The 25,898-nt window shown below is 40.4% G+C and overlaps 1 protein-coding gene and 1 long non-coding RNA gene across 3 annotated transcripts in view; one reads left to right on the plus strand and one right to left on the minus strand.

The window, feature by feature from the left end:
- Window positions 1-547: 547 nt before the first annotated feature.
- Window positions 548-25,898, plus strand: part of LOC125347789 — a 30,551-nt gene continuing 5,200 nt past the window's right edge. The window contains exons 1-2 of the long non-coding RNA XR_007210268.1: window positions 548-1,135; window positions 16,972-16,984. This is a non-coding gene — a long non-coding RNA (uncharacterized LOC125347789). The remainder of the gene's footprint in view (window positions 1,136-16,971; window positions 16,985-25,898) is intronic.
- The window catches only part of Fbxw2 (F-box and WD repeat domain containing 2), a 32,321-nt gene continuing 13,083 nt past the window's right edge, over window positions 6,661-25,898 (minus strand). For both annotated transcript variants that reach the window (XM_048340734.1, XM_048340729.1), the window contains exons 4-8: window positions 21,709-21,903; window positions 18,977-19,110; window positions 16,736-16,822; window positions 15,352-15,521; window positions 6,661-7,332 (exon numbers count right to left, since the gene is read on the minus strand). In XM_048340734.1, the coding sequence (XP_048196691.1) occupies window positions 7,044-7,332; window positions 15,352-15,521; window positions 16,736-16,822; window positions 18,977-19,110; window positions 21,709-21,903 (875 nt within the window). In that variant the 3' untranslated portion in view covers window positions 6,661-7,043. The remainder of the gene's footprint in view (window positions 7,333-15,351; window positions 15,522-16,735; window positions 16,823-18,976; window positions 19,111-21,708; window positions 21,904-25,898) is intronic.

Consider the following 25,898-nt stretch of genomic DNA (forward strand, 5'->3'; position numbering starts at 1 on the left):
AATACTGGGAGGCCAATGGGCTCCTAAAGTTTAGTCCTAAGTCTAGAGAAGAATAACTCTTGTTTTTTCCCACAAGGAGGTAAGAATAGGCCTACAATACAAGGACAGGAACAGAAAGACAGCAAGATGTTTGCTGGAAGAGATGAGCTAGGATCCATGTTAGTTAAGGAATCCTGTTTGTAGCATGGCTCAAAAGACTGGCTGGGGTAGGAAGGGGTGAGAGGGAAGGGAGACATCTTATAAAGCAGAGAAGACATAGGTGGTATGTATGAAAGATGCACACAGATAAAGAAAGGAAGGCAGCAGTCCAGGTTTGAAGTAATCCGACCCAGGGAGAGAACAGAAAGCAAAGGAAAAACCTAGGTATATGGAGGCTGAAAATCAGGACTTGAATCTCATCACTATTCCTCAAGCATGGATCACTTCCCTAGGCCTCGGCTTCCTTGCCTGTGAAACAAATGACCATCTTGACTGGTGCTGTTGGAAGAACAAAGACACAGAGCATGTTAAGCAAGTGACAAGGAGCCCTACAAATTCTAATAAAGAACAAATCCATTTGGTAATGTGCTGGAGATGGGAAGGCAAAAGAGGAAGATAGCCTAGGCTTAGAACCTGCAAAATGGCACTTTCCCCTCCATCTGCAGCTATTTGTGAAGGTTTCTAAAATCCCTTCATTGTATCTTACTTTTAAGTTTGTTGGATCTCTTTCAAAAACTGTTCTATTGTTGAGCTTACATTCTAGAACATGAAAAAAAAAAAAAAACCAGAGCCATTTCAGAACACAGGAAAGGGCAGTTCTATTTCTAAAAATACTTTCTAAGCACACCCACTTTTTTCTCTTTTTGTGGTTCTTTAGTAGCCCTCAAACTCTTTTTAAACATCCTTGAACTGGTTGGGAAAAAAGCAAGTAAAAGTCTTAATGTGGAACACTGGTGGCTCATACCTGTAATCTTAGCTACTCAGGGGGTTGAGAACTGAGAATCAAGGTTCAAAGCCAGCCCGGGCAGGAAAATCTATAAGATTAACAACCAAAATACCTGAAGTGGAACTCAGATGTTAAGAGTGCTACAAGACAGCCCAGGGACAGTGCCCAGCTCCTGAGTTCAAGCCCCAGGATCAGCACCAAGAAATAAAAGTCTTAAGCACAGGATGTATTTTTAAGGAAATGCAGCTTTATTATTTTCAAGTACAAACAATAACTTGCACTTGGCTAACCAAATACGGCCTGAAGGAACTGGCTTTCATGGTTAGACACAGATGATTTACAACTAGCACAGTCACTCATAAGTGAAAAGATGATTTGATGATGCATGAAAATAACTCTTCTCGTCGTAGAGTTCAGTAATAAACACTCTACAATGTGCTTAAGCAATCCTTTCTTTCCCCCATCCCACAGAGTTCAAATATAAACTTCACCCCATTCCTTCTAGATCACAACCTACACCAAATTGCTGAGATGTAACTTGATGAGTTTTACCATATTACTTTAGATGTTGAATGGGTAAGAAACCAGCCTTTCAACCGGAGCATTCTCATCAAGAGTACTAAGTTGAAATTTGTGAAATCTGTCATTTACCATGAATTTATGGACATAATAAAATTAAATTTAAAAAAAAGGAAAAAATAAATATAATACTTTAAAAAATGAGCTTTTGTCATCAGGATCAACGATTTGCCAGGTTTCAATATGCAAAATTGTTTCTACTTGGGCACATTTATGAAGAGTAGAAGCAACTGGAATCTGCAATAATTAAGTGGGATTATATTTGGCAGGACTGAAATAACAAGTAAAGCAATGATATGACCCTAAGAGAGAAATGAAACTCTTGCTGTGTGTGATCTCTCAGCCTGATGAGACAATACAGCCAGGCACCAGGGGCTTACACCTACAATCCTAGTTATTCAGGAGCCTGAGATCAGAGGATCGTGGTTCAAAGCCAGCCCAAGCAGGAAAATCCGTGAGACTCTTATCTCCAATCAACTACCAAAAACAAAACAAAACAAAACAAACAAAAAACCCAGAAGTGGAGCTGTGGCATAAGAGGTAGAGTTGCTAGCCTTAAGCAAAAGCAGCTCAGAGAGAGCACCTTGGCCCTTCGTTCAAACTGCAGGACTAGTGCATGGCACACAGACACACAGACAGACAGAAAGACAGACAGACAGACAGACACACACACACAAAAAAAGACAATCCAATCATTGGAGGATTTGTTCCAAAAAGATTTCACTTTCCCACTTGCAAAGATAGCTGCAGTGTTTTTTTCAAGAAGGCCAACCTGTTGTTTTCATCAGACACTATACCTGAGAACTGTACAATTCAGAATTCACAAGACTGTCTTGGGTGTCCTTAACCAACTTAGCAAAGCACTAATATAAGAAGGGAGGTAAGCTGTGTCAAGAGGACAGGCCTAAGGGACTGCACCTTACCCTAACCACCCTGTGCTTCCTAAGCAAAGAGATCAGTGTGCCAAGCCCCAGACTGCAGCAGTAAGCAGAAACTGAGTTCTACTTACCTCCTCATAGAGAAAAGTAAGTGGTTCATACACCAAGGCCCAGGGGAGGAGACACAGAAAGCTGTAAGAGTGACTACGGGAAGTCATTCCTAGGCCTCCAAGGAACCAGGACACACAATCCTAACTTGAAGGAGCTGGCTGGCCTGACAATACGTAAAGGCAGGCTCCAGCCAGGTGAAGGTGGCTCATACCTGTAATCCTAGCTACTCAGTAGGCTGAGATCTGAGAATCAAGGTTCAACACCAGCCTGGAGAGCACTCTGTGAGACTCCAACTTGTTACCCAAAAGCCAGAAGTGGAGCTGTGGCTCAAGCAGTAGAGTGCTAGTCTTGAGCAGAGTTCAGGGACAGCACCTAGGTCTTATGTTTAGCTGCTTCTGTTAACTCAGAATGCCTAACACAAACATTAAAATTTCTCAATGTCTACAGTCATACTGTTTCCAGTGGTATGTTCTTTTCTTCCTTACTAATGCACAATAGTAATCATTTTCATGTTAGCAAATACTAGAATGATTATATGATTTCCCGATTTTACTAAGCATCTTCAATAGCTAGCCTGGAGTCATTTTTAAAAAATTATTTTTAATAATGCAGTACTGGGGCTTGAACTCAAGAGTTCTCATGTTCTCATTTGGCTTTTTCAATCAAGGCTGGTACTGTACCACTTGGACTATACTTCCACTTCTGGGATTTTGCTGGTTAATCAGCGATACAAGGCTCAGTAAGTCTCATGGACGTCTCCACTTAGATTAGCCTACTGAGGAGCTAGGATTACAGGTGTGAGCAGTAGTGGTTGGCTTGGAGCAATATTTAAACTGAAGAAAGAAGTCAAACCTTAGAATTTAGTAGTAGACTTAGATACGATTTGAAAAGTTATCTAAATACATTTACCTTCCTGTGGAATGTTTTCAAAGCCAAGTAGGTCTTTCTTCCTATTTTTCTGATAGATCTAAAGACTAAGGTTAGAGCCAGAATTGACAACGTTCACTACTTCGCATAGTGGAGCTGGAGGAATGTGAACCAAGTTTACTAAAAGGCTCCCACTCACTCTGCTTTCCTGCAGTTCCATCCTGCCCTTGAGCCTGAAGCTGTTTCTGCACCCTTTATGGAGGGGACAAAAAGCCCTTTCTCTTGCAGAACTACAGGTCTGCTTATAACTTAAAGAGAATTTTCCAGAAACAATATTCACCAAAGAAGCAGTCAATTTCCTTGTGTGTGAGCTAAGGAAGTACAAGTGGGTATACATGACACACGGTAGCCCCTAACTTAGTGAAAGGAGCCTAAGGACACAGCTTTAGCCTGCCCTGCCTGCTTCAGAGTTCATCATTTTGCAAGATGGCTTCCCAATACGTATAAAAGCTGGCAATTCTGTGAGCAAATCTAGTATCTATAACGCAATTATGTGAAATACCCAAGTGAAATGAAGGCATCAGTGTGGACACATCACAATTAGGCATCTAATTGTGACTTGCCTCAAGTGCTACTATCCAACTCCAGCCATATGACCCTCGTGTGCTAACCTCTGCACACAACACTAAATACTGGGACATGCCAGTTTCAAGGGGTTTTTGTTGTTTGTTTTGTGCGGGTCCTGGGCCCAGGGGATCTCCCTGATCTTAGATCAAGGCTAGCACTCTACCACTTGAGCATACTTTAGGTTTTTTGGTAGTTAGCTGGAGATAAAGAATCTCCTGGATTTTCCTGCCTGAGCTGGCTTTGAACTGCAATCCTCAGTTCTCAGCCTCTTGAGTAGCTAGGATCATAGATGGGAGTCAACAGCACCTGGCTATAAATCATTTTTTAATAAAAACTGCCCAACAAATATTTGTAACAACTTGACCTCTGAAGCTATCAGACATATCTGAAGAGATTAGTAATTCCAACTATTCAGTCATGCTGAGTGAAAAAGTCATTTATCCTCATCATTGTCCAGTCTCCAGGGGCCCCTAAAAAAGATTCCAGCTGCAACTCTAGCTCCATTTCTGGGAGGGGGAGGGAAGCAGGCCTCATGAACAAAACTCAATGTGAGCTGCATTAAACTCAGATTTAAGGGATAGAGAAAGATAAACATTCTTTCCTCTAATTCCTGTCCTTGAAACCATTCAACAATCCCCTATTAACTTTACCGTACCCCAAGGTCTACTGCTACAATATATGCTAATTCAGATTCTGGGAGATCTGGATCCCCAGCTCAGTCTTGGCTCTGCCAACAAGGCTTTGTCCCATCAGCCAAATGGCAGGCTTTGTACATGAGGCAGCAAGGAGTAACTTTCGGGCAGAGGCTTTCACTGGGGTTCCAAGTTCCCAAACTACTTTCCTGTTGTGTCTGCAAATATGCACCCATCCCTCCCATACCACAAACGAAAAAGCATCTACTACAGCTCCCTCCACTTTCTCCCCAATGTTTGTGATACGTTGAACCTTTCACCTAAACCACTGAAATGTCCGTCTTTAGAATGAGGGTAGAGCACACTAACTGGCAGCATACAGACACATTTTGTTTAGCTCACCATATTTAACTTATTTTGTGCTGGTACTGGGGCTTAACACAGGCCTAGGGAGTTCTCCTGTAGCTCTTTTCTCAAGGCTGGCTCTCTACCACATGAGCCACACCTCCACTTCCAACTTTTTGCTGGTTAACTGAAGATAAGAATCTCAAAGACGTGTCTGCCCGGGTTAGCTTCAAACCATGATCCTCAGCTCTCAGCCTTCTGAGTAGCTAGGACTACAGGTGTGCATGGCCAGCAGCACCAGCAGCTCATCTTCAGTCAGTTGTCAACATTTTCTAAACCAGAGTACTTTAAATAAAAATTTGGATTTCTGGCTCCTCCAGAAAAAAAAAATCCCACCTATAAACATTGGACCATCTGTACAATGGTGGAACACTAGATTGTGAGTAACTGTCCTGTTTCATCACATGCACATTCTATGGTTTTGCACAATCTTACCCAGCACATTGTTTGTCATCTGTGACTCCCTCAGGCACTTGAATTTGTATAATCTAGGACGATTTCTTCATGTTAAACACAAGGAAAAGGAGAATCTAAGGAGGAAAAGTTAACCTTCCCAAAGGCATGGATCAAGTTAGGGGCATAGTGGAAGATAATTCTCATTCAGATACTGTTCCTTCCCAGTCAGCACACAGCACACACTTCTCTCTGTAGCTCCTCCACCAGCTGCATACAATTCAGAAGTAAAATCTTTTTTTTCCTTTTTTGCTAATCCTGAGGCTTGAACTCAGGGCCTGGGCACTGTTCTTGAACTTCTTCTGCTCAAGGCTAGCACTCTACCACTTGAGCCACAGCACCACTTCTGGCTTTTTCTGTTTATGTGGTACTGAGGAAATCGAACCCATGGCTTCATGCATGCTAGGCAAGCAGTCTACCACTAAGTCACATTCCCAGCCCTAATTGATTTTCTTAAAGATAATAATTTTATAGCAAGAGTTTCATTAGGCATTATCTACATGTGCCTACATAAAAAAAATAAGAAAGGAGAGATCTAAAATAAGTAACCTAATGATGCATCTCAAGCTATTAGAAAAACAAGTACAAGCCAAATCCAAAATCAGTAGATGGAACAAACAAAAATACTATTCCCAAACTGAAGAAAAGTGCATCAAGGGTCAAGCAAAACTAGAATAACAACATCTGTACACTTTATAGATGCAGGAGAAGGAATCTTAGCTGAACACCAGGCTACACAGGTAAAGAGGCAGGGGCCAGAGACATGCTACTACACCTGAGGTTGTAGAGTCCCGGGGTGACACCCAGCCACCCATCTTCCAGATCAGCACACTTTCTACTACTCCATGTGCCCTCTATATAGTCAATCCTGCTTGGGCACCAGCGTTCTCCACACAGAACAAAAAGCAGAGAGCCCCCTCAGACCTTCATCATGCCAGACCTGACTCTGCCAAGAATTAGTTTAGGATGAGCTTCAAGCAACTGGTAGAATCTGATATTCACTGGAAGACAGATTTTTCTCTAGGACTGGCATTTGATAGAAAGGTCTGGTAGTTATTATGAATGTCACAGGATTCAGTGGTCTTTGTAACGCTGGCTCTTATAAAAGCTAAGCCCCATGAGAAAAGTTGCTCTAACAACATCATAGCACCTTTGCTTCAACTTTAAATGAAAAGAAAAAGGCTATGGTAAAAAGCTTTAATAGCAGACACAATGTGATTTTATAGGCAACCAATTAGCAACTTAATGAATCATTTAACTTTCTTAAAACCAGTATTCCATTCAAGAAAGTGAAACCCCAAATCATCCTCTTATACTGACCAACATAACTAAGTACAAATGAAGTCAATGGTGTACCCCATTAGCATGCTGTGTTGTATGTCAATAAAACAAGCCCTCCCCCGCCCCAAGCCCTGGCCACTGGCAAACATAGATAAGTGATTGTGCACTGCGTGATGATACCATTAGGTGAGAACTTTGGTTCATGCAGTCGGCTGCCACAGAGGTTGCACTGAAAACCCGCTGCCCCGGCACCCAAAAGTCAGTCAGTGGTGGCAGCTTGTAGCGTCAGCCATGCTCCTTCCACAACACCAGGTGAATACTGTGGTCAGGCATGCTGGTGGCAAAGACCAAGCCTGTGTCATTGTGCCCATCCAGTCCGTTCAGCCAGGATGCTTCGCCTGCCAAGAAGCTGGAGCCTCTCTTTGACTTTCTGTACTCTGGCAGAGGCCAGCGGCTTATCAGGCTCTCAGTCCGCAAGTCCATGATGTACAGGTAGCGGTTGTCAAACAGCAGGGCAAAGACTTCTCCAAAGCCAAGCAAGGCCAGGTTTGCTACCTCAGGTGTCTTGATGACCCTACAAGGATGAGAGTTAGGGATCATAAGGCATGAGGGTATTTGCTTAGATTTCACACATTGGGATCTTTTCTAGATACACTTAAAACCAATATAAAAATCCAAGAAAACTCAGAGCAAATGAAAGTTTTGAGAAAAAGGAAATTATCCGCACAAAACCAAACCCATTTCTAAAAAGTGAGGGCAAGGAAGCCTTTAAGTCTGGCTGGCATATAGGGGAGAGGTGGTGTCTAATTAAAGTTTATAAAACTTAAAAAATAGTCATTCAGACTAGACTGGGTTAGGTAACTCAACAGTTTTTAAAATGTGTAAACCAAAGCTCAGGCAGGGTAGGGACTTGGGCTAAGGAGTCACACAATCCGTCAGGCATCAGCTAGAACAAAAAGGCAAGCGTCAACTCCATCTCTATGTAAGAAGTCTTTATTCTTCAAATTCTGTAAATCCAAGGGAGGAAATGCTACTTTACTTACCAAGCAGCAAACTTCTCTCTAAAAAAGAGGCAGATAATATTGTTTCCAAAATAATTTAGAAACATTTATTAATAATTTGTAAGAAGTTGTTAGAGAAAACTGAGGGATTGAGGAGGGCAGCCCAACTTTTGTAGGTTGGCAAATTCCAAACTTTAATAACAAAGGCACAAATCAGGAGAGACCTAACTAAACAACAGCACAAAAGGGGGTGGGGGGCGTTTCTGTTGTCTATACCCTTAGTAAAGCAAAAGTTTGACAAGAAAAGTCAATGTCTTCTTCGGAGGCACTGGAAAAAGATCCACAAGACATGGGCACAAATACTTCTCTATGGTAATAAGACAGGGCTTCTGGGGGAGGGAGTGTAGCTTCTGTGCTAACAAGGACAGATTAGAGTATTTCAGTAGGCCAATCACAGTGGGGGTGAGGGGAATGGTAACCAGGACAAGTGAAAAACAGATGTAGAATATTCACTGAGAGGAGAAAAACGAGACACAGAAACTACACATTACTCGTACAGGGGAAGACATATAAGAGAGGCCAGACATTACAGGCTTTAGAAGATAGAAATTAGGTTCAAAGGAGAAGAATTGTAAAGAAGTAGGTTTCAGTTTTGATATGAGAAAAGGAGGGAAACATTTACTTTATTTTTTTTTAATCTACCATGGGTCAGAAGTTCACCATAATTAACGTCATACCTCAACCCTCACAAGGAAGTTAAGGTACTATCTACTCTATACTAGTGAATAGACAGACCCTAAGAGAAAAATGTCTTGCCATGGTTAACACAGTTAATATGACATAGACCTCCAGTTGAGTCCAGATCTGTCTGACTCCAGACCTATGATTTTTTGTTTGTTTTTTGCATTCAGGTTTTCCTGAGAGGGAGGCACTGACCATATCTAGTGGAAGTATATCTCCAATAGAGGTATCCAACTCCTGAAAGAATGGAAACAGGTACCAATGATGGAGGTATCTGAGTATCTGACATGCTGGGTGCTGGTGTTTGCCCCATAGAATAGGGAAGGCATAGCACACAACTGTCAGAGAACATAAGACAAGACTCAGCACAAAACACCACAATGGATATAATGGGTATATCAAGGAGTAAGCAACTCAATCTACCTTTCCTTAGCTCAGCCAGGAAGAGTGTTTGTCTTCTTTCTTGAAGAAGAAATGGAACTGACCAATCTAGATTAAGGGAATACTTAAATGCCTAAAGTTTACAAGTCTTCTATCATAGGCGTGTTTCTCTTATAATTGATGATCTGATTTTAAAAAATCTGTGATACTACCTATAAGGGCAACACTTCCAATAAAACCAAGCCAAGAGTTAAAAAACATTAGTCCTCTGCTAGAAAAGCAGACTAGAGAACGAGCTCACCTCCCTAGATTAAAAATGGTTCTGAACTCTGCTCAAAGAGGTAGCCATCTAGATGGAAAATTACAAGAACAGCACTATTCAAAATCAATCACTGAATACTTCTTATGATGCAAGCCTTCGTAAACAAGTCTACAAGATAGAGCCTGATCCCAAGAAAAACTGTAAGTTGTGATTAACATACAAGGAGAAATAGAGGTTCTGATTAATGTGCTCCAGTACTTACATAACCAGCAATTCATCTATCATTTCCCACCTAGATGACCTGCTCATTCAGTCAGCAAGTATTCACTGACAACCTAAAGAATGCTGGCCACCGTTAGAACCAGGTGTAAGTAGTGAATAAGACGAAATTCCTCACACAAAATCTGTCCAAAACTGAATTTATTAGCCAAACCGACTTCTCTATTTCCTCACTTGCTAATTCATCCAAATGCTTAAGCTAAGGAAACAGGGCAACCATAAAACTCTCCTCCTTACTCATATCTCATATCCAATCGCTAGGCTCTACCTCACCTTCTAAACTATTTTCTAATTTATGTATTCATTACTATCTCTACTACCACATCTCTGGTCCAAAACACCATCTTCACCAGCACTACTTTCAACAGCTTTCTATTTGTTTCTTCTCATTTACACTTAGCTCCTTTTAATCAGTTACCTACTAAAATATTGTTACCATCTTGTTTAAATTCTTAATCTCTCTGATTGCTTCTGACTGCCCTTCCATCTCCAAGAACACTAGTGAATTCCTCAAACAGACCAGTCCCTTACATCTTTTACTACACACCTACCTCTGATACACAGGTACCAGAGTATAAAGTGTGTGTGTGTGTGTGTGTGTGTGTATAAAGAGAATATATCATATATATGTATCATATATGTGATATATGTTAGAGCAGCTCCAAGATCTCTTCCACAAGCAAACACCATATTATATTACATTCCTTTTAATCCAATCATTACACAATTTGTATGTAATTAGCTTTTTTTTTTTTTTTTTTTTTTGTCAGTCCTGGGCCTTGGACTCAGGGCCTGGGCACTGTCCCTGGCTTACTCTTTGCTCAAGGCTAGCACTCTACCACTTGAGCCACAGTGCCACTTCTAGCCATTTTCTAAATATGTGGTGCTGGGGAATCGAACCCAGGGTTTCATGTATATGAGGCAAGCACTCTTGCCACTAGGCCATATTCCCAACCCCTGTAATTAGCTTTTCTATGCATGTATCTTTTTGTGGTTCTGAGGACTGAATAACAGTCAACAATCATTTCTAGAAATGATTCGCACAGCTCTGAAACTTCATGTGAGCTAAGCACTCTACAACTGCAATATACCTAGCCCCTGTAATTAGCTAGTGAATATCAGTTTTCCCTCTTAGTATTCATATTTCCACCAGTTTGATTAAGTATCTCTTTGGCTTCCTAGTACACAACAAAATGCCTGACACATAGGCAGATATTCAATAAATATCTACTAATGAGTAAAGCGGTAGTATATAAAAATACAGATAAATTCCTACAAAGAGATCTAAAGGAAATAGCTAGAGAATCTGGTAAGCCCTATACCATCATTGTAAAGCTGGAAACTGGGAGAGCCTGGGGAGAGCACTTAAGAATAGGAAAGACAATGATTCCAAAGACTGACACATTAATACAAGAACACAGGTCTTGACAGGCTTTTAGGCCTATTTGCTTTGAACACTTTAGAACTGTGAACAGGCTTCCCTGCTGGTAGTCTGGTCCCTGAACCTAAGTAACCTAGCACACTGCACTGAGATAACCTAGCTCTAGAGATTGCATCAGGTCTTGGACTGACTCTTTGCTTCTTTTCAATTAGCCTCAAAGCTTAAATAGCCCTATGGGGTCCTAGCAACTAAGGCCACAGGATTTGGAGGGCTTCAAAAGAGGCTGGTTTATTTGTGCTTAGAGGGGGAAAGGCTGAGATGAAATAGCCTCTTGTCCACAAAAACTCTGAACCTAACCCTTCCTATCAGCAAGTAGTTCTGAAAGTTCATTACTGTTTTTAAGCTAGTGTATTCAAACACTAAAAAAAGAAAACAAGAGCACGTTCTAGGACTCTTCAGATGCCATTCTGAGTAAGGGGGCACATATGAGACAGGAAAACATGAGATCAAATAGAACCTTTATCAACTATTAAGCATTGATACCACCATTCCAATTACCTCAAAACATTTTATTCAAAATAAAAGCTATAGTCATTTGTTGTTGTTTTGTTTTGTTTGGCCAGTCCTGGGCTTGGACTCAGGGCCTGAGCACTGTCCCTGGCTTCTTTTTGCTCAAGGCTAGCACTCTGCCACTTGAGCCACACTGCCACTTCTGGCCATTTTCTGTATATGTGGTACTGGGGAATCGAACCCAGGGCTTCATGTACATGAGGCAAGCACTCTTGCCACTAGGCCATATTCCCAGCCCCAGCTATAGTCATTTGGAAAAGATACAGTTTTTCCAAAGTGACTAATGGAATGTTTCCCTTTGAAAAGAAGTTTTTCAAAAGAATTTTTGACACCTCCCAGCTTTGTGGCTCATTAAGTATTAGATAAGTCAGCCAAGGATGGATGAATATTGGAGTAGGACACTGGAAATATGTGCAAAATTCCTATTGTGGTTTAGCTTCAGTCTCCCCATTTACAAAGTGAAGAGCTTAGACTAATGCATGTTAGAGTCTGTTTCAACCATTTCTTACTCAAAGCATAATCAACAATTACTTCTAGAAATAATTCTGAAAGAACTCTGACAGCTCTGAAAGTATCAGAAATGTTGGTCTGAAGTAGAGGAAGACATAAATGAGGTTGTAACTTTGTGACCAGAGAGACAGGGCCCAGCCAGGTCCTCCTGGGTAGTATAATCACACCTCATGCAAGCTGACCTCAAAGAGATTGTCATGCATGAAAACAACGAAAGGAATGTTCTATTTTCCCCACTCCTCAAGGTCAGCATTTCCTGAATCATGCCATGGAACATTAACACTGTGAATTGTTAACACAGGAATGCACCACAGGTATGAAGTACAAGAGGAGAAATTTCAACAGGTTTCTAGCGTGCTTTTTTTTGGGGGGGAGGGGCAGTAGTTAGGGCCTAGCAAGTGCTCTGCCACTTGTGCTACATTTGCAACCCCTTTTGATTTATTTTTTAGGTAGGATTTTGTGCTTTTGCCTCCTCTGGCTTGGATGTTGATTCTTCTACGGGTGGGCTCCCAAGTAGCTAGGACCACTTGTGCAAGTTAAATCCAGCTTATTGGTTATTCACTTTTTTTTGCCCACACTGGCTTCACACAACAATCTTCCCAAATGCCAGATCCCTTGTAGCTGGGATTAGAGGTATAAACCAGGACACTCAGCCTCAAACAAGTTTCTTAATGTAGGGTTTCACAGTCAGCAATAAAGATTTGCTAGTTCCAATGCTAGGTCTTTACCACGGACATTTTAATACTCACTTTATGGATTAAAAAAAATTGAGGCATATAGGAGATGAAAAATGTACATAAAGTCACACAGATCAGTCTTTAAATCCTATTTCCTGCATAGGGAGTAGGAAATGTTTCTCTTTTTCTATTTCTCCCTACTTTTCTAAAACTTTCACTCTCCTGAGACTCTCCTTTTTTGAGACAGCCTGAAATTCTTTTCATATGTGGATTTCAAGGACCTGAGATTTTTCATGACAACTGGAAAGCTGAAGGAAATCTTTCATTCTCTGGTGACAGAAATAGGCAAGCCTGAGCCAGGAGTTGAATCTCACAAGGCACAAAGAAAACAAAGATGGGAAAGTGGCAGAATGTAAGAAAGTAACAAAGATTTGAAAATGAAAAACAAGAAAAGAAAACGAAGCTGGGAACCATTGTTAGTATTTATGACTCTCCATTAAGAAGAATTTTAAAGAACTAGAAAAAAGGGATTAAAGAATAAAAATTTAAGTTACTATTACAGCCAATATGATCTCAACATAAGGTACATAACAAAACTTGGTGTAAGTTTTGTTATAAATCAGAGTTTCTATTTTAATACTGTTCTCCAGATAGATTATTGTGCAAAAGGCAGGGAAAATGAATGAAATTCTATATGAACAGATTTTTCTGATGGCAATTATGTCTCATTGTAGAGAAAAATTAGCATTTTCCAAGGATCCTGGGAAATTTCTCAATAAATTTAAACTATTTACTACTTTAAATTACTAAGTAGTTAGGATGCTGTAACTATTACTTTTGACCTAATGTGAAAGGACTTAGATGTTCTATTTTCAGTCTGGTGCATTCTTAAAGAGAAGCAAACATCTGGACAGCAGCTTGAACTGATGCTGATGAGGTCCATGTCAGTGATAACTAAACCAATGGGAAGTGCTACCATTCCTAATGAGGAGCCAAACTGCCATCTATTGAGTTAGGAATACCAATGCAAAATGTAAAAAGTATGTGATTAATTGCTTAACTGAAGCAATACAACAGCTAATACATAAGATTAAGGAATATCACTCAGGGAAAGAATGAACATCCTAACCTAGTTCTGGGATGCTTAGCAGCCACCCAGAGAAAATTATTAACAGTCCAGATTCAATAGAAGGACAAACGCTTCTGAGAGTATTTTTTACTAGCCAGTCAGCACCAGTTATCCATTGTAATAACCTGTGAGGTTTTCAATTACCAGGATTTAATAGAACAAAATAAAGATTATGAGAGGCCAGTGGAGACAGCAAGCCTAATTATCTACAAGGTTAAATATAGGCTATAGATTAAAAGTTCCCCAGATTATTCCTGGAGGAATAATAATAATAATCTGAGAAAACTACAGTAGGCTGATTACAGTAACCCAAAGGAAAAATGTTATAAATGTGGAGAATCAGGGCATTAGAAAATTGAATGCACTAAGGGGCCATGTTTCCCATAAAGGGAAAGAAACACTGGAGAAAGGACTGTCTGGAGAATGGGGGTGGTGGGGTGGTGTTAGAATCTACCTCCAAAATGGCAATCTCTGCAGACTAAAGGTACCAAAGGGTTCCCACTTAAGGAGCTCCAACCAAGTCAGTCCCAAGCATCCTAATGAGGAACCCTGGATGTCTTGAAATGTGACCAAAATTTTCTTCCTTTACCAAAATGCCCAATGTCAGGCAAATTTTGATTACTTTAGAAACAAATGTGCTTTTATAAATTATTATATAGAAAGATAATCTGAGATTGTTTCCTTCTTGTTCTTTTATTAAAATGTTGCTACTGAGTATATTTTATTTTAATGAAAAAGTTTTGTCTAAATAAAAAAAATTGTGTTAAAATTATTTGAAGCTGAACAAAAAAGATGGAGACAGAAAAGAAAGACCTCATATAAAAGGTCTATCCTTAGATTAAAAAAAGATGGAGAAAATTATGAGAATGTGTTTTAGGGGGAAAATGTCAATGAAATGTTTTCAGATGAGGGATTTGGTAGAGTAAGGTTTGTCCTAAATGGTTCCAAAACAGGGAGAGGGAGATCAACCAAAACAACAAAAACAACAACCAGGTTATAGGCCAAAAATATCAGCAGGCCCCAAGTCACACAGACCATCAATGGTCTTTGCACCTAAACCAAAGTCTATCCCTAGAGTAAATTCTCTCAATGTATCACATGACATTCATGACATCAGGTGTCATGGGCTGCAAATATGCTGAGATACTGCCACTCTCCCAGGGGGCCTATGGCATAACCAAGTTATTTAATGTCCACAGATCTCTTATGTATTTCTTTGGAGGGAAACTGATGCAAGTTACACTTTTTCTAAGTAACTCCATTCCTACTAGTCAAAAGAAGGCCATTTAACGTCTAGACTCTGCTGGGGTTGACTAGGCTGTAACAATGTAGAATCCCTACTGATTTGAAGTAGAACTTAAAATATCACAATGGAAGGCGATATAAAGAGATCGTCTCATGCCAAGTGTCTCACTTTTCAGAAAAGTATTTTAAATCCTGCAAGGGGAAGTGGTTTATGATTAAGAGTAGGGGAAGAATTAGAACCCAGATCTCTAGGTGGTGGCATATGACCCTTTCTCAAATTACCAAGTGACTCTAAAATATATATGAACTATTCAGCATGTATAACCCTGTTTATAACTGATGAGTACTTTCTCAAATATTTGGTGTGAAGTGCAGTAGACTTTCAAAGGTAAAGCATAAGGCCCAAGGAAATATTACCTGAGAACATCATAACTGGCAAAGTCCCACTGGTAGAGACCAAGTGCTGAGCTACAGACAATGTATTTGCCATCAAAATGAAGCCTTGGCTGCAGGCAGATACTTCTATCCTCGGAGACAGACAATGTCTTTAAGCACTTGCAGTTGATTTCTCTCCCAATTGGCCAAATCTACAGGAAAAAAAAAAATTAAAAAGATCACATCACCACAGAAGGCTAGTCCTTAAATGAGGTAGTTTTTTTTATAATAATAATGGTGCTTAAGTTTGCTAAAGACAAAAAGTGAGATATGCAGCAAAGACCCAGTTAAAGGTTAGGGAATTAAATTCTGGTTTTCCTGTGTAATGTTAACAAAAATATTTTGCCTTTCTGAATCCTTGTTCTTGCACTGAAGACAATGCTTACCCCACAATTTAAAATAAAAATGTATGAATGTGTTGTATGAAGTCTTTGCAAATTGTTACAACAAATGAATGTTTTCATAGTTCAGATTTAAGACTTGAGGAAGGGAGGAAGCATGTGGCTTAAGAAAAGATTAAGGGCTATAATTCCAGCTAATTGGGAGGCGGAGACAGAAGGATCATTGAGTTCTAGATCAGCCTAGGAAAAGTGGGCAAGGCTATCTCTCAAAATCAAATGAAACAGGGATATAGCTTAAGTGGTAAAACACTTGCCTAGCAAGCATGAGCTGTCCTGGGTTCAATGCCCAGTTCCATACCAAGAGCAGAAAAAAGGGAAAGGAAAGAAAGAAGGAGAGCAAAAGATCAAGAAAAAAAAGGGGGGAGGGGGAGAGACAACAAAATAGAATAAGGCCTGGTATGGTAACACATGCCTATAATCCTGGCACTCAGGAGACTCAAGCAGGGGGATCATGACTTTTGAGGCCCACCCTGTGCTACACAGCAAGAATCTGTCTCCAAACAAAACCAGAAAGAATGAAAGAGAAATGATTCTTGTGGATTTCTCTCATTTGAAAATTAGGGTTAGAAACTGCATAGCACTCTTAGCCTTGGAATATTTTTTAATATAATTTTGTTATTATTAAGGTATTATACATTTCATAAATCAGGTAATGAGTATGGACAATGTCATCCCTTCCTTCCCTTTCCTCTAGTTCCTACTCTCCTCCCATCCCTGCCAACAAGTCAGATAGTTCATTCTCCACATGGTGTACACTAGTTACCGTGACTACATTTGCTCACCCTTTTTCTTTCCATTTCTTGACCCTCCTCGGTTCCCTTAAAAAAGCAGAAATAAGCAAAAACCAACACCACCAACAGCAAACCCTATATTGGCCTTGGAATAATTTGCCTTTGTTATTCCTCTTCAATTTCCTTCTCCTGTTTTTCTTTAGTGAGACAAATTCGTAGAGGAAAAAAACTTACCTTGATCTCATATTTGTCTGCACTTAAGAGGATATAGTCTCCTGGGCTATGCAAGAGAGACTTGACTTTGCACTTCTGTAAAACCACCTGCAAATATAAAGATCTATGTCATACAAAGAGCTTTTCAATGTTGTTCCTACACTGATTTTATACTCATAACTGGACATAGGGGAGCACACCTGTCATCCCAAGCTATGTGGGAAGCTGAGATTGGACAAATTGAGGTGTCAGGCCAGCAAAAACAAAAAAGTCCAAGCCTCCATCCATGTCCACAGAGGGAAGCTGGGCATGGTGGTGTGTGCCTGTAATACCAGCAATGATGGGAAGTCTAAAGTAGGTAGATCACCCATTTGTTCAATTAATGGCAAAATGTTTTTTAAAAAGTAGGTAGATTGTGGCTCAGTCAAAAGCATAGGCACATTAAGACTCTATCCTAAAATCAGCCAGTGAAAGAAATAGGGATGGAGGTGTGGTTCAAATGATAGATGCCAGGTCTGAGCAAAAACCCCTGGGGCCCTGAGTTCAAGGCTCAGTATTGGCACAGGGAAGGGGAGGGGAGAAGGGGGTAAAGGAAAAGGAAGAGGGGAGGGGAGGGGAGGGGTAGAGGAGATGGGATGGGAGGGGGAAAGAAGAGTTGAGTTGATATGATATGCTAGAATGACTAAGCTATAACTCCTACCAAGATTTTTAATACTAGTAGTATTTTGCCAGGTGTGATGACTCACACTTGTAATCCCAACAGTGAGAAAATTGAAGCAAGAAGATTTCAAATTCAGGGGCTGGGAATATGGCCTAGTGGCAAGAACGCTTGACTCGCATACATGAAGCCCTGGGTTTGATTCCCAAGCACCACATATATAGAAAACGGCCAGAAGTGGCGCTGTGGCTCAAGTGGCAGAATGCTAGCCTTGAACAAAAAGAAGCCAGGGACAGTGCTCAGGCCCTGAGTTCAAGGCCCAGGACTGGCAAAAAGAAAGAAAGAAAGAAGATTTCAAATTCAAGGATAGCCTGTATTATATATAGTGAGACCTGTCTCACTATAAAAAGCATCTAAAGGTATCCAATGTTGGCAGCAATTAGTCTTATCAACTCTACAACTAAGCTGTACCCTCAGCTCTACTTGTATTTCAGTTATTTCCTCTCACATAACCATAGTGAAGATGAAATAAAAATTTTAAGCAACAGTAATAGTAATATTAACAGAGTAATGCACTAGAGGCTAACATTCCAATGCACTTGGGATAATCTATGCATACTAGGTTCCAGGGTTTGTTTGGTTTTTGGTATTTGAATTTAGGACCTCACACTTGCTACACAGGTACTCTACCAATGGCATTCCTTCACCCATTTTCTGTGCTTGTTATTTTTGAGATATGGTTCAGGTCCACACCTAGACCTTGACCTGCTGACTTTATGCTTCTTGTAGTAGCTGGAATAACATGTATGCACCACTATGCTCAGCTTCTACAGAGATGAGACCTCATGGACTTGAACTATGACCATCTTGCTCTTAGCCTCTAGCATTGCTGGGATGACAGGTGTGTGCCATTGCATGCAGCTACTAGTTAAGAAAGGACCTCACATGTATGCCCAGGCTGGCCTCAACCTACAATCCTCGCAAACACATAGTGTTGTAGGCAGGAGCCACAGGTGCCTGGCTGGTCCTAGTCATTTTAAATAAATAGATAAATCAGCATAAGTAAGATGAGAGGCAAGATTTACTTGTTCAGAAGCCTGAGTTGCAGATTCAACTGTAGCGGACCTGATAGTAAGCATCAGGCACTGCACTGGGTGCTATGCCAACATGTCACTTATGTTCACAAAAATCTAACAGATGATAAAACCCAGGTCTCCCTTCAGCCTCACCTATTTTAGAAAAAAGATCTAATTAACTACCCAATCTAAAACCTATCAGTTATCTTGACCCTCTTTTTAAAATCATTTTAATGGTTATAGTTTCCTTTTGATTTTTATTAATTTTATTCATTTTTTATGTGGTACTAAAGAATTGAACTCAGGGCTTCATGCATACTAAGCACTCTACCACTAAGCCACATTCCCTACCTCTATCTCTGATTCTTTATTCCCCATGTATAATGCTGCATACTATCATGGAACAGAGTGCATCTATCTATTCCACCTTCTGTACCATCATCACTTATCACTGTAAGACAGTATCTACCCTTATCCATTCCCACAAATGGAAAGCCTGACATCAGGAGGCTTCTTAAGTCTTCCTACCTTAGTGACCCATTCCGTGTGCCCGGTAAGTGTATTGAGGCATGTCCCAGCAGATAAAGCCCATACTTTCACAGTGAAGTCTGCAGAGCCACTCACCAAGATATCCAGTTCATCATTGTAGTCCACGCTAAACACTAGTGCATATAACATACACAAAGTTAAAACACACCCCTCTTGCAATGGGTCTTTTTTTTTAAACGAATAGTCAACAGTGTTTATTCTTCCTAGCTGCCTAATCATTTAATTACTATAGTTACTATAGTGGTTACTATAGTGGTGGTTACTATAGTGGTGGTACGCAACGGAATGTTGTGATTTAAATTTTTAAAAACCAAATTCTAAAATTCTTGTCATTATGAAAGCTTATTACTCTAAGGTTTGAAAGTCCCAAGAACAATACAACCTCTTACATTTGTGCCAGCTTCAAAGTGAGATACATAACCAGAGGTGGGGATAATTGCACTTCTTAAAACTACCTGCCTGAGCGAGACAAGCCTAGAACACAGAGAACAAAGGGGCAGGGTCTCCTTGATATATGACTGTGGGGGGGGAAGGGGGGGGAGAGACAGTAGAGACCAGGTCTGGGAAACAAAAAACTTCTTGTCAAATGGTATTTCCACAGGTTTGGGTCAGCGACCTTACATTATGTATCTAAAAACCAAACAACTACTAAACATAAAAAGGTCTAAAACAGACCTCTCAGTGAATCACAATAGCTCAACAGCTATGTATGTATGATCATATAAGACAAGGATAAGCAAACTCTATTGTTGATGTTATATTTAAAGTTCTAGATGAATTTCCTTTGGCGTACGCCATATGGCTACTGTATATGATTTTGGTACACTGGGTATTGTGTATATGCCTACCTGATCTAGGGAAGGGAAAGAAAAACGAAGGTGTAAGATACCACAAGAAATGTACTCACTGCCCCATTATGTACCCCTTTTGCACAACACCTTGTCAACAAAATTTAATTAATAAAAAAAACTATCTGCCTGATGTCACATAGAATTGTTACTTAACCTAAGCAGAAAAACAGAACAGACAGTAAGACAAAAATGCACAATTTTAAGCTTCAAAACAGGATCCTGTTAAGAAAAGCTAATGAAAGAGAAGAAAGGGTAAACTAAACCATTCACTCAACACAGTAATACCTAGCACCTAAATCAATGCAGGTACAGTAGTAGAATATTCAATATTTCTTTCTAAATGTCTTTAAGCTCTGAGGGACACTGAGAACCTAGAGATGAAGACTTTAAGTCTGGGTAGAGAAATCCAGAAACAAAATTGACCTCTTGCTAGGTAAATGCCATGGAGAATGACTAACTCTGCACAGAGCTGTCAGGGAGGACTTCAGGGAAGAGGTGATGATGAAGACAGGCCCTGAAGAATGAGTCGTTTATCAAGAAAAGAAAAAGAATTATTTAGGTAGAGGGAACAGGAAAGGCATAGACTTAAGAAAAGCCACCACAATGTCCAGGAAATCGCAAATGGAACATTTTTTAGAACAGGATCTCTAAGTTGACCAGGAAAAAAAGAAATCATCTAGAAGTCATGATATATCTTGATGTAAACAACCGGTTTAACATGTAGGTTCCATACTGAATGATACATCACCAAATATTGATTTTTTAGATCAGAGAGAGACTGATTTCTAAAGCAGATAGCAAAGACTGAACAAAAATGTACATAAGAAATAAAATGGGGGGGATGGGGATATGGCCTAGCGGCAAGAGTGCTTGCCTCATATACATGAGGCCCTGGATTCGATTCCCCAGCACCACATATACAGAAAATGGCCAGAAGTGGCGCTGTGGCTCAAGTGGCAGAGTGCTACCTTGAGCAAGAAAAAGCCAGGGACAGTGCTCAGGCCCTAAGTCCAAGCCCCAGGACTAGCCAAAAAATAAAATTAAAAAAAAAGAAATAAAATGGGAAAACTATTTTTAATACTAAAAAAGAAAAATCCTCACGGGTGTACCTGAATTATTGAGCACAGATACAGTGTAAGAGTGAACAAGCCAGGATTTATCCTATGGAGATGATCTGGTGGTGAGGTAAGGCTATCACACCTACGTTTGTGTTCTATGATTTAACAGCAATACAGACTTGGGAGAACCTACAGCTGAGAGCCAGGTCTAGAATGCTACTCATAAATATGATGTCAAAGAGCAAAGATGGTGACTCTCAGAGGCTAAAGCAGTACATAACTGGAGGAAGGGAAGAAGGCAGGCACTCATTAAATAACTCATTACACAGAGCTCCAAAATAAAATGCAACAGGAGAAGCTCAAGATATCCTTAAAAGACTAGTTTTCTGCCCCCCAAAGCAGCAATCCATTTATTAGGAGACACTTAGGTATCAGTTTCTTTCATTTTATCTCTAGGTAGCTGCCTGTGTTAATCACCTGCAAACAGAGCTCCACCTGGACATAAATGGTGAAGTCCACATTCACAGCAAAGATGTTTAGCCCTAAATCTACAAAATAAATTGCACTGAATTTCTAAGTGTAGGACTTAGTCATTTTGGAGGGATGGAATCTGACAAAAGTGGATGAACTGACTGCTCACCAGGATATAAACCAGGAGAAAGGAAAAACTACCACTCTCAGCTTAAGGGTACATGGTCCATTTTTCAATGGACTAAGGAAAAGCAAAATTGTGGACCAAATTCCAAACAAGGAGGAGGAGGAGAGAATGGCAGATTAATTAAGGGTGTGGGGGGCAACCCACCCGCCCCCGTGTGCCCTCGGAAGTGCTGGGTCCTGGCTCCGGAACTCCATTCCCAGCAGGCCACAGTGTTGTCAAAGGAGCCTGTCACAAGCTTCTGCTCATCGAACTTCACCGCTGCACATGTGTGGGTCTGGATGCCATAAACACACTGCCCTGTGCTCACATCCCACAGCTTTGCAGACAAGTCATCTGACCCTTTAAAAGAAAAGCAGGGGGTTATTAGAGAATGAAACAGACGCCCTAAAGAAGGAAAATCAATCCCCAAAACACAGTATTCTCAAAAAAAAACAAAAAACCCTCAAGGTCGCCTTCTCTAGTATTCACACTTTAATGATGAGAAAACCAACACAAAGAGAGAGCACCTGGAGTTGCTCAGTCACCAATTAAATGGTTTTATACGCACTAGGATAGAATCACATAAGTGAAGCTTTCCATTTCACCCTTTCCCCTTAATTTTCCAGGTGATGAAAGAGAGATTAGATTAAAGCATCTTTTGGTGTGTTCGCTTGAAGAATTCCATAAATCTGTGAGTATTATGAGTCTTCTAATTTGAGTCTGAAATGGCTGGGTGCTACCTATGACCACATGCTTGTCATATTACCCAACAGTTCTAGACACATAAGGAACCTTGGCTAGTTGAGCTGTTTGCTAGAAAACAATCTAAGGCAAGTCAAAGATAAGCCTCAGAACTGGGTCCAAGTGGCTCATTCCTGTAATCCCAGCTACGTAGGAGGCTGAGATGTGAGGATCTCAGTTTGAAGCCAGCCCAAACAGTAAAGTCCCCGAGACTCTTAGTTCCAATTAAGCATCAAAAATAAAATAAAAGCCTTAAGTGGGGAGTTGACACTCAAGTGGTACAGCACTAGCTTAGCAAAACAACTCAGAAGCAGTGCCCAGACCATGAGTTCAAGCCCCAGGATTGGGGAGGGGGTGGGGGTAACAAGCCTTACACCAATGGCTAACTTTTGCAAAAAACGAACTGGTCATCTCTTGAGTGGTCTTGAAATATGGAACGAAGCCTCAAAGAAAACCAGGGATAAACCACTGCAGGCATTCAAATGAACTTACAAAGTGCTTGTAAAGCTCCTTAAAATTCTGTAGGAAAAAATAGGAGTTTGTTTCCCTGTTTCTGATGACATGTTATATTAATTGTGGTGACAATTGGGGACTATGGTCTAATTAAGTTTAGAGTCCTAATGGTTAACTCTTTTTTTCACAATTTACTTTTAATTTAAAGACTCAATAAAAAAGATATTTTGGGAAGACATTAAATGTAGCCACAATGATGAGGAGACAGTACTCTAGGAAAGCACCCAATAACCAATTTTTAAAAGGGTGAAATGACTAAATAAAGCCAGCCACAACTCCACCATTAGTCAAAAGCCACTGCTTTTTTTTTTTTTTTCTTTTTTGGTTGGTTGTGGGGATGGAACTCAGGGCCTGGGTGCTGTCTCTGAGCTTTTTCACTCAAGGCTAGGTGCACTACCACTTTAAGCCATAGCACCATTTCCAGTTTCTTGTAGTTAGGAGATAAGAATCTCAGGACTTTCTGTGAAGGCTAGCTTTGAATCATGATCCTCAGATCTCAGCCTCCTGAGTAGTTAGGATTATAGGCCATAGGCACTGGGCTAAAAGCCACTGTTTTTGACAATGGAAAAATAACTATCATTATGAACAAAGAGAGCATAACTTTAACATGGGCAGACTCACTGAAGGAACAGAAAAATGAAGACTGTATTTGTTGTCACATTGCTATTAAGTTTGTTTCCCTCTCTAAAACAAGGGGTAGGACTTGGTTGGTGGTTCTCAATGGGCATGTGAGATATAAGAATTAGGGGTTGGGAATGTGGCCTAGTGGTAGAGTGCTAGCCTCGCATACATGAAGCCCTGGGTTCAATTCCCCAGCACCACATATATAGAAAAAGCCAGAAGTGGCACTGTGGCTCAAGTCGTAGAGTGCTAGCCTTGAGCAAAAAGAAGCCAGGGACAGTGCTCAGACCCTGAGTCCCAAGCCCCAGGACTGGCAAAAAAAAAAAAAGTGTACATACAAGAATTATCCAGGTAGCTTCAGGGACATACACAAGCAATGGCTGGGGATACAGCTTAGTAGTTAGAGCACTTGTCTATCCTGGATGAGGCCCTTGGTTCCATCCTCAGTATTGCAAAACTGAACAAGCAAACAACATACAAAAATAGGGGCACTAGCCACATATTTGAGTTTAGAATACTTGAGGTAAAGGCGAATAATCTCAAGAGTTTGTCAGATAATTCTAACATACCAGCAATATTTGGGGACTCAAAGGTCTACAACAGTACTATCTAACAGAAATAAAGATGTAAATACATATACGATTTCAAAATATCCAACCAGTCACTTAGAAAAGTAAAAATGGATAAAAATAATTTATTTTACTTAACTCAGTAGTGTGTGCGTGTACACTAATCCTGGGATTTAAACTCAGGGTCTGGGTACTATTCCTCAGCTTTTGTCTTCAAAACCAGCATTCTACCACTTGAGCCACAATTACTTCACTTCAGCTTTTTTGGCAGTTAATTGGAGATAAAAAGTATCATAGGCTTTCCTGCCCTGGCTGGCTTCAAACCACCATCTTCAGATCTGTCTTTTGAGTAGCTAGGATTACAGGCATAAGCCACCTGGCTAACTCAGTATTTTTGGCAAAATAGTAAAGCTTTATTTAACATATTAACTTATTGATAAAGATTAATGAGTTCTTTTTAATTCTGGTATTTCAATTTCACATCCCAATTTGAACTAGTCATAGCTCAGGAACTCAAAACAGGGCTGTGGCTACTGTGCTGAACAACACAATCAAGAGATTTAAAGACCTTTTGCTTGTATGTTTCCTAATTGTATTCTTAAAGAGCTATAGCAGGAAACGAAACCATTGTAGGTCCTATAAGAGCTTCATTCTAACTACTGCCAGTGTTCAACTGGAGTTTTATTCATTCATTCATCATACATTTATAGAACTTCTGTGCCAAGCAGGGCTCCTGCTCTCATAGCAAAACTAACTAAATAAAAGCTGGGCAATGGTGGCTCACACCTGTAATCCTACTCAGGAGGCTGAGATCTGAGGATTGAGGTTCAAAGCAAGAAAGTCCATGAGACTCTTAGCTCCAATTAACCACAGAAAAAGCCGGAAGTGGCACTGTGGCTCAAGTGGTAGAGTGCTAGACTTGAGAGGAGCCCAGCCCCAGAGTCCAAGCCCCATGACTGGCAAAAGAAAAGAAAAAGCTAGACAGGCAATAATTCAGTACAGGACAGCCTAAAGGCCCAGGGGAAATACAAGAGGATAAAAAGCGTCTCAGATGAGCTCCTTCACATGTCAGTGTTCTTTTTTTTTTTTTTTTTTTTTGCCAGTCCTGGGGCTTGAAATCAGGGCCTGAGCACTGTCCCTGGCTTCCTTTTTTTGCTCAAGGCTAGCACTTTGCCACTTGAGCCACAGCGCCACTTCTGGCCATTTTCTAGATATGTGGTGCTGGAGAATCGAACCCAGGGCTTCATGTATACGAGGTGAGCTCTCTTGCCACTAGGCCATATTCCCAACCCCACATGTCAGTGTTCTATAAACATGCATTAGATGATGCCATGATTGGCTCCTCAACTATATTCCTTCTTTATTTTATCTTTAACTGAGCTTCAACATGTTTAAAGAAAGGACTTCATGGCTTATAAAAAAAAAAAAAAGGAAAGAAAGAAAAAGCCTTGACAGCTGGGCACTGGCAGCTCAGGTCTTTTTACCTTAGCTACTCAGGAGCTGAGATCTAGAGAATCACAATTACAGCTGACCTGGGTGGACAAGCCCAAAAGACTCCATCTCCAAACTAACAAACAAAAGGCTAGAATGACGGCATGGCTCAAGTGGTAAAGAGTGTGCCTAGCAAGTGCCAAGCCTTGAGTTTGAACCCCAGCACCTGCCCTACACACAAAAGAACCTCTGAGATTCTAACTCATTAAAATTTCTTTCATATCAGTAAAACTTCTCCTTTAGATTAGTACATATTTTAGATTTTTGGTAGTTTTTTTAGGTTTTGTGAACCAGTCTGTTACAATCAGTCTTCTGCAGGATATGGCCCACACTCAGTGGTTTGCCAACCCCAGGCATACATATCTCATGGTATAATAGTAAGCATCTCTATATTACATGCACATATATGAGTAGGCATTT

This window comes from Perognathus longimembris, chromosome 1 (assembly GCF_023159225.1).
Source record: "Perognathus longimembris pacificus isolate PPM17 chromosome 1, ASM2315922v1, whole genome shotgun sequence".
Classification (NCBI taxonomy): domain Eukaryota; kingdom Metazoa; phylum Chordata; class Mammalia; order Rodentia; family Heteromyidae; genus Perognathus; species Perognathus longimembris.